This window comes from Phaseolus vulgaris, chromosome 6, assembly GCF_051622355.1.
Source record: "Phaseolus vulgaris cultivar YP4 chromosome 6, ASM5162235v1, whole genome shotgun sequence".
NCBI classification, from domain to species: domain Eukaryota; kingdom Viridiplantae; phylum Streptophyta; class Magnoliopsida; order Fabales; family Fabaceae; genus Phaseolus; species Phaseolus vulgaris.
The window spans coordinates 31,471,040-31,482,969 of record NC_143503.1 but is presented as its reverse complement, the minus strand read 5'-3'; the positions used below and the strand labels follow the sequence as shown (position 1 = coordinate 31,482,969).

At 33.7% G+C, this 11,930-nt stretch overlaps 3 protein-coding genes across 4 annotated transcripts; 2 read left to right on the top strand and 1 right to left on the bottom strand.

Moving 5' to 3' along the window:
* The first annotated feature begins 1,616 nt into the window (after positions 1–1,616).
* Positions 1,617–6,902, top strand: LOC137832171 (fumarylacetoacetase). Of its 2 annotated transcripts, none has more exons than XM_068640200.2 (14): positions 1,617–1,964; positions 2,572–2,650; positions 3,108–3,166; positions 3,255–3,379; positions 3,459–3,533; positions 3,889–3,964; positions 4,163–4,262; positions 4,343–4,402; positions 4,594–4,664; positions 4,770–4,832; positions 5,196–5,260; positions 5,339–5,435; positions 5,558–5,683; positions 6,694–6,902. In XM_068640200.2, the coding sequence occupies exons 1-14, from the start codon at positions 1,758–1,760 to the stop codon at positions 6,754–6,756; spliced, it is 1,266 nt and encodes a 421-aa protein (XP_068496301.2). In that variant the 5' UTR covers positions 1,617–1,757; the 3' UTR covers positions 6,757–6,902. The 2 variants fall into 2 exon arrangements, with proteins under 2 accessions (XP_068496301.2, XP_090159909.1); XM_090303783.1 differs by having other exon boundaries at positions 1,690–1,964; positions 2,137–2,650.
* A 1,395-nt stretch (positions 6,903–8,297) lies between these two features.
* BAG5 (BCL-2-associated athanogene 5) lies at positions 8,298–9,366 on the top strand. Its single transcript, XM_068640201.2, has one exon. It carries the CDS (start codon positions 8,456–8,458, stop codon positions 9,077–9,079), a length of 624 nt encoding a protein of 207 aa, XP_068496302.1. The 5' UTR covers positions 8,298–8,455; the 3' UTR covers positions 9,080–9,366.
* Positions 9,367–9,729: 363 nt separating this feature from the next.
* Positions 9,730–10,459, bottom strand: LOC150027364 (uncharacterized). Its single transcript, XM_090303782.1, has one exon. The coding sequence runs from the start codon at positions 10,281–10,283 to the stop codon at positions 9,951–9,953; it is 333 nt and encodes a 110-aa protein (XP_090159908.1). The 5' UTR covers positions 10,284–10,459; the 3' UTR covers positions 9,730–9,950.
* Between the last annotated feature and the right edge of the window lie 1,471 nt (positions 10,460–11,930).

Sequence of the window (11,930 nt, the reverse complement as noted above, 5' to 3'; positions counted from 1 at the left end):
ATTAACACTGTCATTCATGTACTATCGAAAGCACCAATCCAAAAGATTACTGGACGCGTCAATCCAAATTTTACTGGGAGCGCCAGTCCAAAAATTTACCGGATTTCATAATAGAATACAAACAAATAAATGTACCTTTTTGTATAGGAACAATTTTATCTTTGCAGAACATTGTTGGGTGGAGGAAGAAAAATGTATGGGTGCAGAAAGAAACTACCAAAAAAAAAACTAAAGTTTGCAAACCCAAGCCCAAATTCACTATTGTATAAGTGAAAAAAAAAAGTTAAACGTACGGATAAGTATGCTTTCTCATTATTAACTTAATCTTCTGGTTTCTTCTACTAACTCTAGTCAAAATAAGAGATTTTCTCGATTTTTATATTTAAGATAAAGGTGTTTTACATTTTTTACTATTGAAAGTTTTATAAGGTGTCATATTAATATTGATTTAGTAATTATTGTAATTGAATTTTAATGTGGTGTATATCTATTTAGTAATTTTGTAATTAAACTTTAATATGTTATGATATTAATATTTATTTAGTAATTATTGTAATTAAACTTTATTAAAGGTAAGATCTCGTATTAATGGTACAAATGATTCAAACATAAGTTCCTAACAAAACATTTAATTATTAGATTATTATCATATGTGGATGGTAGATTAAATTAGATCTTAAGCTAGTTCTCAATGTCTATGCAACTACTATCAATATTTGAAAGTAATTTGGGATTTCTACCAGATACAATATTGTTTAAAATTTCATATAACCTAATAACCTAATAATTTCACTTATATAAATTTATGTTAATTTTTTTTATGTAAACTCTCAAGTGCATGAGTAAGAAGTGCACATTCTTAGTGTGCCTAACAAGTAAGTAACAAACTTCATGAAAATGTTATCTCAATTTTGTATCATAATATATAGTTGATGCAACACACTTGTAAGTCAATGTTTCACATTCAACTTCTAACAAGTCAAAGCAAGTAGATACAAAATTCGTTACATCCTTCTCAATGTTACATCATTAATAAACTTTTTTGAGATCTCCATACTAATAAACAAACTTGTTAAAATTTATTGTCTTTAATAAAAATATCTATTTTAACACAAATCTTAATTCCAAACTACAAAATCTGATAATAAAAATAAACACTTTAACTTGATCATGACAAAGTTTATTTGTTAAACGAATTTAATGCCCGTGACTATGTGGGTATAATATCAACATAAAATCACAATAACTTTTAATTTAAAAGATTTAAAACTAAAAATAAATAAATTTCCTAACCATGATTAAAACACCTGTTTAATAGAAATTAAAAATATATTTAATGTAAGCAACGTGCGTATGCTTGGACTTGGAGGTAGTTGGGGGATTATGCACCTATCTAACCCCTTCCTTTCCAACTACCACCCCAAATCATCCTCCAATAAACAATTCCATTAGGTCAAAAAGCTAAGTAATAAACCAAACAATTAAATCTTTAAAACAAATTACACAAAAAAATTATTTCAAGCAGTAGTTAAAGAATTAAAAATATTATTATTAGTATTTTTAGACGGGCATAATAAAAATAATAAAATAAGATTACAATGGAAGAGGTGTTCCCTGTAAATTAGTAACTATTATTGTGGCATCTCTGTCTCTCTATCTATAAAACAGAACACGCTCTTGTTCACGGTTGAGTCTCTTTCAAGGTGTTGAAATATTGACATAAGCTGAAGCAGTGGCATCGTCACCATTTCTGTACAATGGCTTTGCTAAAATCTTTCGTTGAGGTTCATCCAGATTCTCACTTCCCAATACATAACCTTCCTTACGGAGTCTTCAAGCCCCAACCCTCTTCGTCTCCTCGCCCCGGCGTCGCCATCGGCGACTACGTCCTCGATCTCTCTGAAATTGCTTCCGCCGGCCTCTTCGACGGTCCTCTCCTCCGAAACTCCGATTGCTTCCTCCAGGTAACTTTCTTAACTTTCAATCTGCCTTTCACTTCTTCCACCGACTAATGCCATGTTTGGATTAAAGTTTAGAAAGTGCTTTTCTCTGAATTTTCTTGCAGTTTAATGAATTATAGTATACTGAATTAAAAAAGAAGGAAAAAAGAGTCTGAACTTTAATCCAAACATGCAGTGATGACGTATACAAGTTGGGATCTCCAACAACACGAGATGAGAAAGAAAAAAATGTTGTTTCAGTAGTACAATTGCTTTGGAGTTGCTCTGACTGCTATCTAAACATGCAATAACCAATCTTGGTAACTTCAAACTTTTATTTTCAAAAAGAAGGAAAAGTGTAGCTTAATTTTAGCCTAAGATTTCGTAGTTTATGGACTTGTCACAATCTTTTCGTTTTCCTGGTGAATCTGAAAGGACGGAAAAAATGTACCTTAATATTTGGATGAACGTTTTTACTCTCTCTCTCTCTTACATCTTTTTGTGACACATCATTCAACATTGTATTTATTTATTTTAATATAAGGTTTTACGATATCGTGTCGTGGGTATGGTTTTCAAGAATTGTTTGGTAAATGAGAACCTTTCGTCTAACTGATCATTTGTGTGACAGCCTAATCTAAATAAGTTTGTATCCCTTGGAAGGCCGGCATGGAAGGAAGCTCGTGCCACTCTTCAAAAGCTTTTATCAGGTATATGCAACCTCACTTGTTTCTGGCTAATTGTTTGAGGGCTTGTTTGACACTTCTTGCTCATTCTTGAAAACTGTTTCCAAATCAAGGATTTTAAAAACTTAAAAGCTGAAAAACAGAGTAATAGGAGATATTTTCTCATTCTAACTTTTTAAATAAAAGCTAGGCATGAGATATTCTCATTCTCTAGCTCAAGTGGTTTCTATTCAAGTGCTCGAAGGAGATTTTTTTTGGAAAACATAAATGTGTTCATGATACGAACACTTTCAAATGTTCTGAAGGGACACACAAATTATAGAAAACATTGTTAAAATCTGTAAACAAACAAGGCCTAATTGTTCACTGTTCTTTGCTATTTTTTTCACACTGCACTGCTTATTAAGGTGCACATGCATGCCAAAGTTTGTACGAGCTGCAAAGGTTGGTTCTTATGCGAATTGGGTTGTTTTTAATGCAGCAACGGAGCCCACCTTGAGGGACGACACGGAATTGAGGCAGAAGGCACTTGTGCCTTTGGTATTTTTCATTCGCGTTCCTGATTTTTTAAAAATGGTTGTGTTTGAGTTTGTCACTTCTTTAATGCTTGTAGTTTCTGGATTTTCAGAGTAGCGCGGAGTTGCTTCTCCCTGTTGTTGTTGGGGACTATACTGATTTCTTTACATCTCTGCATCACACTAAAAATTGTGGGCTCATATTTCGTGGACCTCAGACTCCTGTTCTAGATAATTGGTGTGTTGATTTAGAAGGCTTTACAAATGAACTTGAGTAATTTTTTCCCGGTAAATAAAAGGTTAAGCATGTTTCACAGGTATCGCCTGCCTATTGCGTACCATGGACGGGCATCTTCTGTTGTTATTTCTGGAACAGATATTATTCGACCAAGGTGATAAGTTTTGGCACTAACTGCAAATTTTTCTGATCATGAGTTTGTGTGCTTGCTTAAGCAGCTTTTTGAATCTTTTCGTTTTTTCAAGTCTTATGGTTGCGAACATAAGAAGAAATATGGCATCAATGTTTGAGTGCTTAACATAGGAACCTTTCTAATACATGCCTATGGCTCTGGCATATATAGTCAACTGTGGAAGGGATATGGTTTCTATTGTCAATCTTCATGTGTGGTGTATTCATTAAATCATAAATATTTTATGAGAGCACCAGGCTCTAGCTCCTTTTGTCCATTATGTATTTAATTGCTCTGCATTCTATCTGACTATGTCATGCTGCTTTGTGCTTTCCAGAGGTCAGGCTCATCCATCTGGTGGCTCTACACCCTACTTTGGCCCTTCATTAAAGCTAGACTTTGAGTTGGAAATGGTTAGCTTGTTGTTTACACATTTTCTGTGGCTATTTACTGACTAAAATGCATATTTAAAGTTCTATTTTAAAACTATAAAACTCAAGATGAGAACATAGTGTCATTTTCTTTGTATGTAGTTTTTCTAAATGAATTACCATGATACTGCATTGTTTTTCATTTGTTTCATTTTAGATTAAAATTTTTATTTTTTGCAGGCTACTATTGTTGGACCTGGAAATGAATTGGGAAAACCAGTGGATATTAACAATGCTGAAGATCACATCTTTGGACTTGTTATAATGAACGACTGGAGTGGTAGTTTTCCAATTCAATATTTTTTTTATGTTACCATGCCCTGCCTACTAATTGATGCTTTAATGGATTATATTTGGCAGCTCGAGATATTCAGGCATGGGAATATATTCCTCTCGGTCCTTTTCTTGGAAAGAGTTTTGGTAAGATGTTACAAATAGTTACTTAATATCCTTTAAGTTCTATTTGAAAAAAGCTAGGCAATTGGACCTGTCTGTACAGTATATTCAATGCGGATGATTCCATTTACCATTTGCTCTAGATAGTAACTATCACCTTTTAGTTGTTATTTTTGAGTTAACTTTTTTTTATGGTCCTATCTAAAATTATACAGGTACAACAATATCTCCTTGGATTGTGACCTTGGAAGCATTAGAACCTTTTGCTTCCCAAGCCCCAAAACAGGTAACGAGTTTCTTTCTTTTATGATTGACGCTGTAGGAACTTTATAACTTGGTTGTTCATGTCTGCTGTTCAAATTAACCGTGGCATGCTATTTACTAAATCCAGGATCCTCCTCCACTTCCATATTTGACGGAGAAAGTGTCCAAAAGCTATGATATTTCCCTAGAGGTATTTCAAAGCACCGTTACTATCTGCATGCATGTACTTAGTATTACTTCCTCTTGTTCTCTGATTAATTGTAGTTCTTCATGGTCCTTCTGTTCTACTGTAGTTGAAGTAGGGATTTTTTTTCTTTCTTTATGATTCTTTTTCCAAGACGATATATGATAAGAACTTTGGAAGAACCATTCCACAAACTAGCAAAAAAGCTAGCAGTTGTAGTTAGAGAGTCAAAAACCTTATCAACCCCAGACTAGAATCCATACTTGCAATGTGGGACTCAAATCCCATATTGTGCAGTTGAATCCTAACAATACTCAGTTGATTTTTTTGGATTATTGCACTAATCATACAATTGTTTTTTGCTTCAAGGCTCAAATAAAACCTGCTGGACATGAAGATTCAGGTGTGGTGACACGAAGTAATCTAAAGCACTTGTGAGGAATTTCTCTTCAACTAATATTGATAATTCAGTTATACACAATACATATATTCACTTATGTATCTCTTTGTAGATATTGGACATTGACCCAGCAACTTGCTCACCATACAATCAATGGTTGCAACCTCAGGCCAGGCGATCTCCTAGGAACTGGGACAGTTAGTGGTCCTGTAAGATTCTATACTTTACACAGTCTTACTTTTATGTTCCAGTTTTTTTCTTTCTCTTTGAGGGAATTGTTCCTTTTCAACTGATCAACTAATCCAGTTGAAATACGTGCTTTTCACTGTAGGAGCCAGAGTCACGAGGATGTTTGCTAGAGTTAACATGGAATGGACAAAATGCAGTGTCTGTAAATGGGTTAGACCGGAAATTTCTTGAAGATGGAGATGAAGTCATCTTAACTGGATATTGCAAGGTTAAAATTAATCATGATTTATAACACCTCTGTTTTGCGAATGTGCTATTATCTTTTCAAATTTTCATGACAAAATTTCTTAGTTTTCAATTCCTTAACTGTTCAAATTAGATAAGAACAAGGTTTAATACAGTTGGAAGATAGTTTAAATTCTTTGAGCATGTATGGAGAAGACTTTGCTGAGGTGGTGAAAGGCTTTTTAGTGATCTCTGCGTGTGGGGAACTAGTCTCATGACTTCTGGCTGTGGAAAATACCTTTGCTTTCAGCAAAAAAAGATTCAAATTAAATGAATTTCAAACCTAGGACTATGTTGGTTTTATTAGTTTCTGTTAGTTAATATTTGTTAGTTGTTAATACTAGTGAGTGTTATTTAGTTAGTTGTTGATATCTGTTAGTTTTTTTGGTGGAGATTGAGAAGGATCAAGGCAGATTGCATATAAATTTGAGGGTAGATTCAGAAATAGATAATCTTATTTGTGGGAAGATTGGGACCTTTAGGCATTGGGGGGTGCAGTCCCTTGAAGAAGTTCTGCAGTGCTGTAGTTAGGGAAGATTTTCCTTACACACCAGATTTTTATGAACTGGTATGTTAGTTGTGGGTATCGTCGTCAAATCTTGATGATTCCAGAGTTAGGTGGAGAGCAAGTATTGGTATTTGGCGGTCGATCCAGGCTGAGCAATATTTTGAAGCCATTGAATATTTTGAGCAATATTTCTAAATTAGACTGCTGAGATTGTTTAAAATGGGGTGCCGTACTTATTTTATGTATAGCTGAGACATGTTAGTCACTTTTATGATTATCACATTGAAAGTTTTATATTCATGAAGCAGTTCTCGATCATTTTTATTTTAAGCCTTTATATAGTAAAGGTGATATTTAAAAAAATTGTAAATAATTAAAATATTAATATTTATTGGAGTGTAGAGGTGGAAAAAAATCATTTTTGTTATAGTAAGATAGCGTAAACTTGAATATTTATGCGAAGATCTAAAATTGTTTCTCTGCAGGGAAGAGATTACACTATTGGGTTTGGTACCTGCTCTGGCAAGATTGTTCCCGCAGCTCCCTGAGGGCACTGTTGTTCATTCCAGTGTTTTCCAGTTGTGGAAGGTGTTGTACAATCAGCAACACTGGTACTTTCCACCGTACTTATTTTCCTTTATGTTTGTAATGTAAGCGCCACATAATGAAAGTATGTTTGCCTGATTTTTTTTTATATGCGTACCAACTTAGCACCTCATTTCCACACATTCACTAAAAATAACAATGAGAATGGGTAATGATGAGCAATAACTGTTGTTCAAGGTTTGTTAGATAAATTAAGACATGTAATAATTTTTTAATTTAATAAAAGTATTTACGAGATTTTTTTTTCTTTTCATTTTTTAAATTGTAGATTAAGTGAGGAGGAAGGGTACAAATGATAAAATAATAATTAATATTTTTTGCATTTTGAAAACTCCAGTTAATTAGAAATACAAAATAAAAAATGCGACGATTGAAAAAATGAAATAACTAGTGTTTCCTTTTTTCTTAAAATTATAATTAATTGTTTTTTAAGTTTTCGCTAGTTCTTTTAAGAGTATGATGCAGATAAGAAATCTACATGCGAATAGATTTGAAGGATATGTACATCAGTGATAGTTGCTTTATAAGGCCAGTTAAGTTGTAATACATTAATAAAAAGGTTAAAGTGTTAATTTAGTTAATTATTATGTTATAATGATTCTGCCTTTAGACGCATTGAGTATTAAAAGTCTTAATGTATTAAAAAGTAAAAACATCAAAATGTAAATATTTTTGGTTCTTTATTATATACCTTAAATTTTGTCATTAATTTTATTCTAATTAAAACAGAATGGAAAAGGAGAAACACTAAAGCGAAATAAATATAAATATTGTTAGAATTTTTATTGACAAGGTAGGCGACAAATGCTAACAACATCGGAGATTCATCTCACTGCTAGCAACTACGGTGTGAATTGAACCTTCACAAGCAATTCGAGAATAGTATTCACACCGGACCAATCCATTCTAAAATCATATCATGCTCCCACACTACACACCATAGGTTCCTCCACACAATCCGCAATTTTTATGGTCAAAATAACACAACATCTCATAAAATTACTCAAAATAACTAATAAATTCATAATTGTTTATAATTGATAAGAGCAGAAGACATTCATCACCAATAAGCCATTAAAAACACTCATCTAAAATATTCTAATACTACTTTCAACTCAAAATTCATATTTCAATTCCTAACACTATCCTTACATCTTTAAAAAACATTATTACATAATTTGCTTGTTTTTAAAAATTCATTCCTAATTTTATTAATGTCTACTTAAACATTGCAGATACTTATCACCTCTACAACATGATATAAAAAATAATTATATCAAAAGAAAAATATTGTTCTTACCGTACCAAAATAATATTAAGTGATTTCGAACAAATTATTTTTGTTAACCTTTGTCTATAGTTTCATTATATAACAAAATTCAACATAATTGTTTCAAATATGAAAAAATTAAATTAAAATTCTTTATTATAAAATTTAAGTGTAGCTTTTGAGTGAATCTTATTTTATTTATTTAGTCAGAAAATAATGATTTGAAGATTTGAATGGTGAACGTGAAGAAAGAGGTGAAGGAAGGAGAAAAGCAAGTGGGGTCATGCATCAAGAAAAGGTAGGCGCCAACACCATTAAACTTGATTTAATTTTTCCTTATTTTCCATTCCTTTTCTTACTCACTGTGTTGAATGCGCCACTGTGAAATCCTCCCTTTTCCCATGAAACCCTCTTCCAAATCAAATTCCTTCTCCTCCTACTCAGCTTCAACCACACTCACCTACACCTACCGCTATGACCACACTCCACCACCACCCGCCAATTCCAGTCCTCAACCATCCCCCTCCCCCTCCGCCGCCGCAGCCACCATCCAATCCGCCTACCGCGCCCACCGCATCCGAGCCCTATACCGGAAAATAGCCGCGGTCGACTCCGAAGCCGACCGGATGCAGCGCCTGATCCAGCGACAGGACACGGTGGACGCCGTGCGCGCCAACCACCTGGAGAAGCTCAAAATGAACGAGGCGCTCATGGCCCTGCTGCTAAAGCTGGACTCCGTGCCCGGAATTGATCCGACGGTCAGGGATGCGCGGAGGAAAGTCACCCGTCGGATCGTGGGCCTCCAGGAGATACTGGACTCTGTATCGGAGAGCCAGATTGATGAGTCCAGTTGGTGGTCCATGAAGAATTGGGACGAAGTCTTGGCCGACATGGAAGAAAGTATTTGTCGCGAAAGAGGCGGTGATGAAATGGAACGGTTTTGCGCTCAAAATCTCGGCTTTCGCTGCCTACAAAGGTTTCTCCGTGAACCTTGATTCACCCCTTTTAGTTATGTATGTACACATACGCACTCTCTGTGTGTTATATATGTGTTGTAAAATTGTATAATATAACATAATCTCTTGTTTTAAAGCATAATATTACCCAATACCTACCTTAAAAACTTGGTACTTTTGGATATAGAATATAGGAAATACAGAGCATGAAATTAACATGGTCTGAAGGAATTAAGACAATGCCAAGTAAATTGCTTGGTGTAAATGGTAAGAATCTGTTTCATATCTCGTGAGAAATCAAATTCTATTGCTGATTTGAGACCTAAGTATCTTTACATGCACTCTTTGGGTTGTAAATGTCTTGATTCCAGTGAGTTTGGACTCGATTTACTTGAACTCTTTTTGCATTAAAATAACGAACTAAGATAGTTAAACGTGTCTCTGGGAATCTTTGTGATGGGGGTAACTAAAGAATGTTGGTAGATGGAATCCAAATGTGTCTTTTTAGGTAAAATTAGATTTGATGTGTTTGGAACTTATCTCAAAACATGCACTAAATCAGTTGAATTCCTACCAAGTAACTACAATGAACTAACTTTACTGGTTTGAATTCCACGATCGTGAGGATCTTGTAAACAGATAATAATAATTCTAGAAGAACAGTAAAGTTTGTTATCCTAGTGAGCTCTCATGAGAATCAAGACCCTGTCTTGGCTAAACTTTTTTTTAAATTAGATAATTGAAGCAGATGAGTTTTAACCTACCAGAGTGAACTGATGACGACAAATTCAGAACAAGTGCTAGATACATGGATTATTAGACTAACTTACACATTAAAAAACACAGTTAAGGAACCAAAACGAGTAACTTAGATGATAGATAGTGTGATAATTTGGGTGGGGGAGGTGTGCTAGGTTGAACAGCTGCACTTGCACTTGGACATGCATCTCTTGCAGTCTGAGAGTGCTGGATAAGCGTCGTTGATGTTGCATTTGTTGATGCAATTGGGCCTTGAACTGCCATCCCACAAGCAGCGAGCCATGCAGTGTAGGATTGGCGTGCAGGATGGACAGACGTTTTTCATCTGGTTTACGAGGCAGTCTTTGCAACTCTTCCCATCTGTGGGTGGACAACTCATGATAGGTGAAGCCACCATCGTCATAATCAGCAACACCACTTGAACCTGGACTATTACTCTGAGCTTCTTCGTCTCCATGTGAACCTGAACCATATATTTTTGCATTCACAAGATGTGTTCTGAGTAGTGTATATTAGCTTTCCACCTTATATAAAAATTGAACAGACGTAGGTGGGCATCGGGAGTGTGGAAGCATTAAATTGCATGGCTGACCTTGCAATTAAGCACAGCATTTACTCATATGAATCTGGCAGCTCATGGTTCTCTTGGTTTGCACAACCATCCATCTCATCACTATCCTCCTTTATGCAAACAACCGAAATCCACGGACAATAATTATTTGACTTATGCTCTTTTTTTTTTAATGCATGTTTAAAAACCATTTATATGTACAACTATCCTCTATGTTCCACTTACCTTTTCTGCAATCACATTCACACCTCTTCTACTTTTAAAATAAACATCTCTTTATATTTCTAACAGAATGACACATTAGCATTACGTACGAAAACTAAAAATAAAACTTTTAAAATATAAAAATAAAAACCTTTTTCATTAAAACTTGAATATTTTATCATTGAATTTAATATCTCTTAAACTTTTCTTAAATAATATTCATATGTTGTGACGAATCAGGGTTCGATTGTTACCTTTTACAAAATCACAATATTGAAAACATCGAAGCTGATAAACTGGGAAAATTCTTGTTAGATAAAAAAAAATCACACTTTTATTTTATAAGAGATATTTTTATGCTATTAATAAAAAAAATCATAGTACTTAATTTATTCATACAACATTTTTTTATTTGATTTAATTATAACATTAATAATTTATGTTTACTATAATCAAAAACCTAAACTTTACAAAAAAAAAAATTCATTCCGTAAATCATTCATTTCATACAAATAAATATTTTTCTTAAATCTTATAAAATTATAACTATATACAAAAATTAAAACAATAAATCAAATAAAGGAATTAATTTACTAACTCCTTAACATAATTAACTAAACTAAAGTCTAAACAAATTATATTACAACCAACATTAATTTACTAACTCCTTAACATAATTAACTAAAATAAATTCTAAACAAATTATATTACAAAACCATAATCATCCAAACAAAAATATAAAACATAAATAAATAAAAAACTTACATAAAAAATTTAAAAACCTGAAGATAAGCAAAAACCGCATAGGATCACTGATAGGATGAAGAACACACTATCACGAGTGCCTGAAAATCACATAAAACAAATTAAGAAACAAATTTCACAAAATTTAGAACATAATCGATTATCCCTTCAGTTATATACATAGGATAATCAATTATCCATGGATAATCGATTATGTTAGTAGGCAAAAAACAAGCATAATCGATTATCACCCTTTTTTCACACTTCACATAATCGATTATGGGTTGAAATTTTTACAGATAATCGATTACTAGCTTTACTTAATCGATTATCTTCACCATAATCGATTATGTTACCAGTTCTAATTCAACCATAATCGATTATGCATCCTTCAAAGACATGGTCTGACCTCAGAGGAACCCACAGATGAACCACAGAGATGAACCCATGACGTGAGATGAACAAGCTATACGTAACTCAAGCCCCTACCACAAACTATGACGGCTTACGAATCTCTCCAACCACACTACACTACACACTCTAATGGCTTCGCTTTCTTTGCTTTTCTGTGAATGGAGGAAGCACCTTCATGCTTCGTTTTATATAGTCAGC

Excerpts from the sequence above, each read along its gene's own strand:
- LOC150027364 (XM_090303782.1), bottom strand. The coding sequence starts at position 10,283 with ATGCAAAAATATATGGTTCAGGTTCACATGGAGACGAAGAAGCTCAGA.
- BAG5 (XM_068640201.2), top strand. The coding sequence starts at position 8,456 with ATGCGCCACTGTGAAATCCTCCCTTTTCCCATGAAACCCTCTTCCAAA.
- LOC137832171 (XM_068640200.2), top strand. The coding sequence starts at position 1,758 with ATGGCTTTGCTAAAATCTTTCGTTGAGGTTCATCCAGATTCTCACTTC. Across the intron at positions 3,167-3,254 it reads AGAAGGCACTTGTGCCTTTG|AGTAGCGCGGAGTTGCTTCT; the intron begins GTATTTTTCATT and ends CTGGATTTTCAG. Across the intron at positions 4,403-4,593 it reads TTTTCTTGGAAAGAGTTTTG|GTACAACAATATCTCCTTGG; the intron begins GTAAGATGTTAC and ends AAAATTATACAG.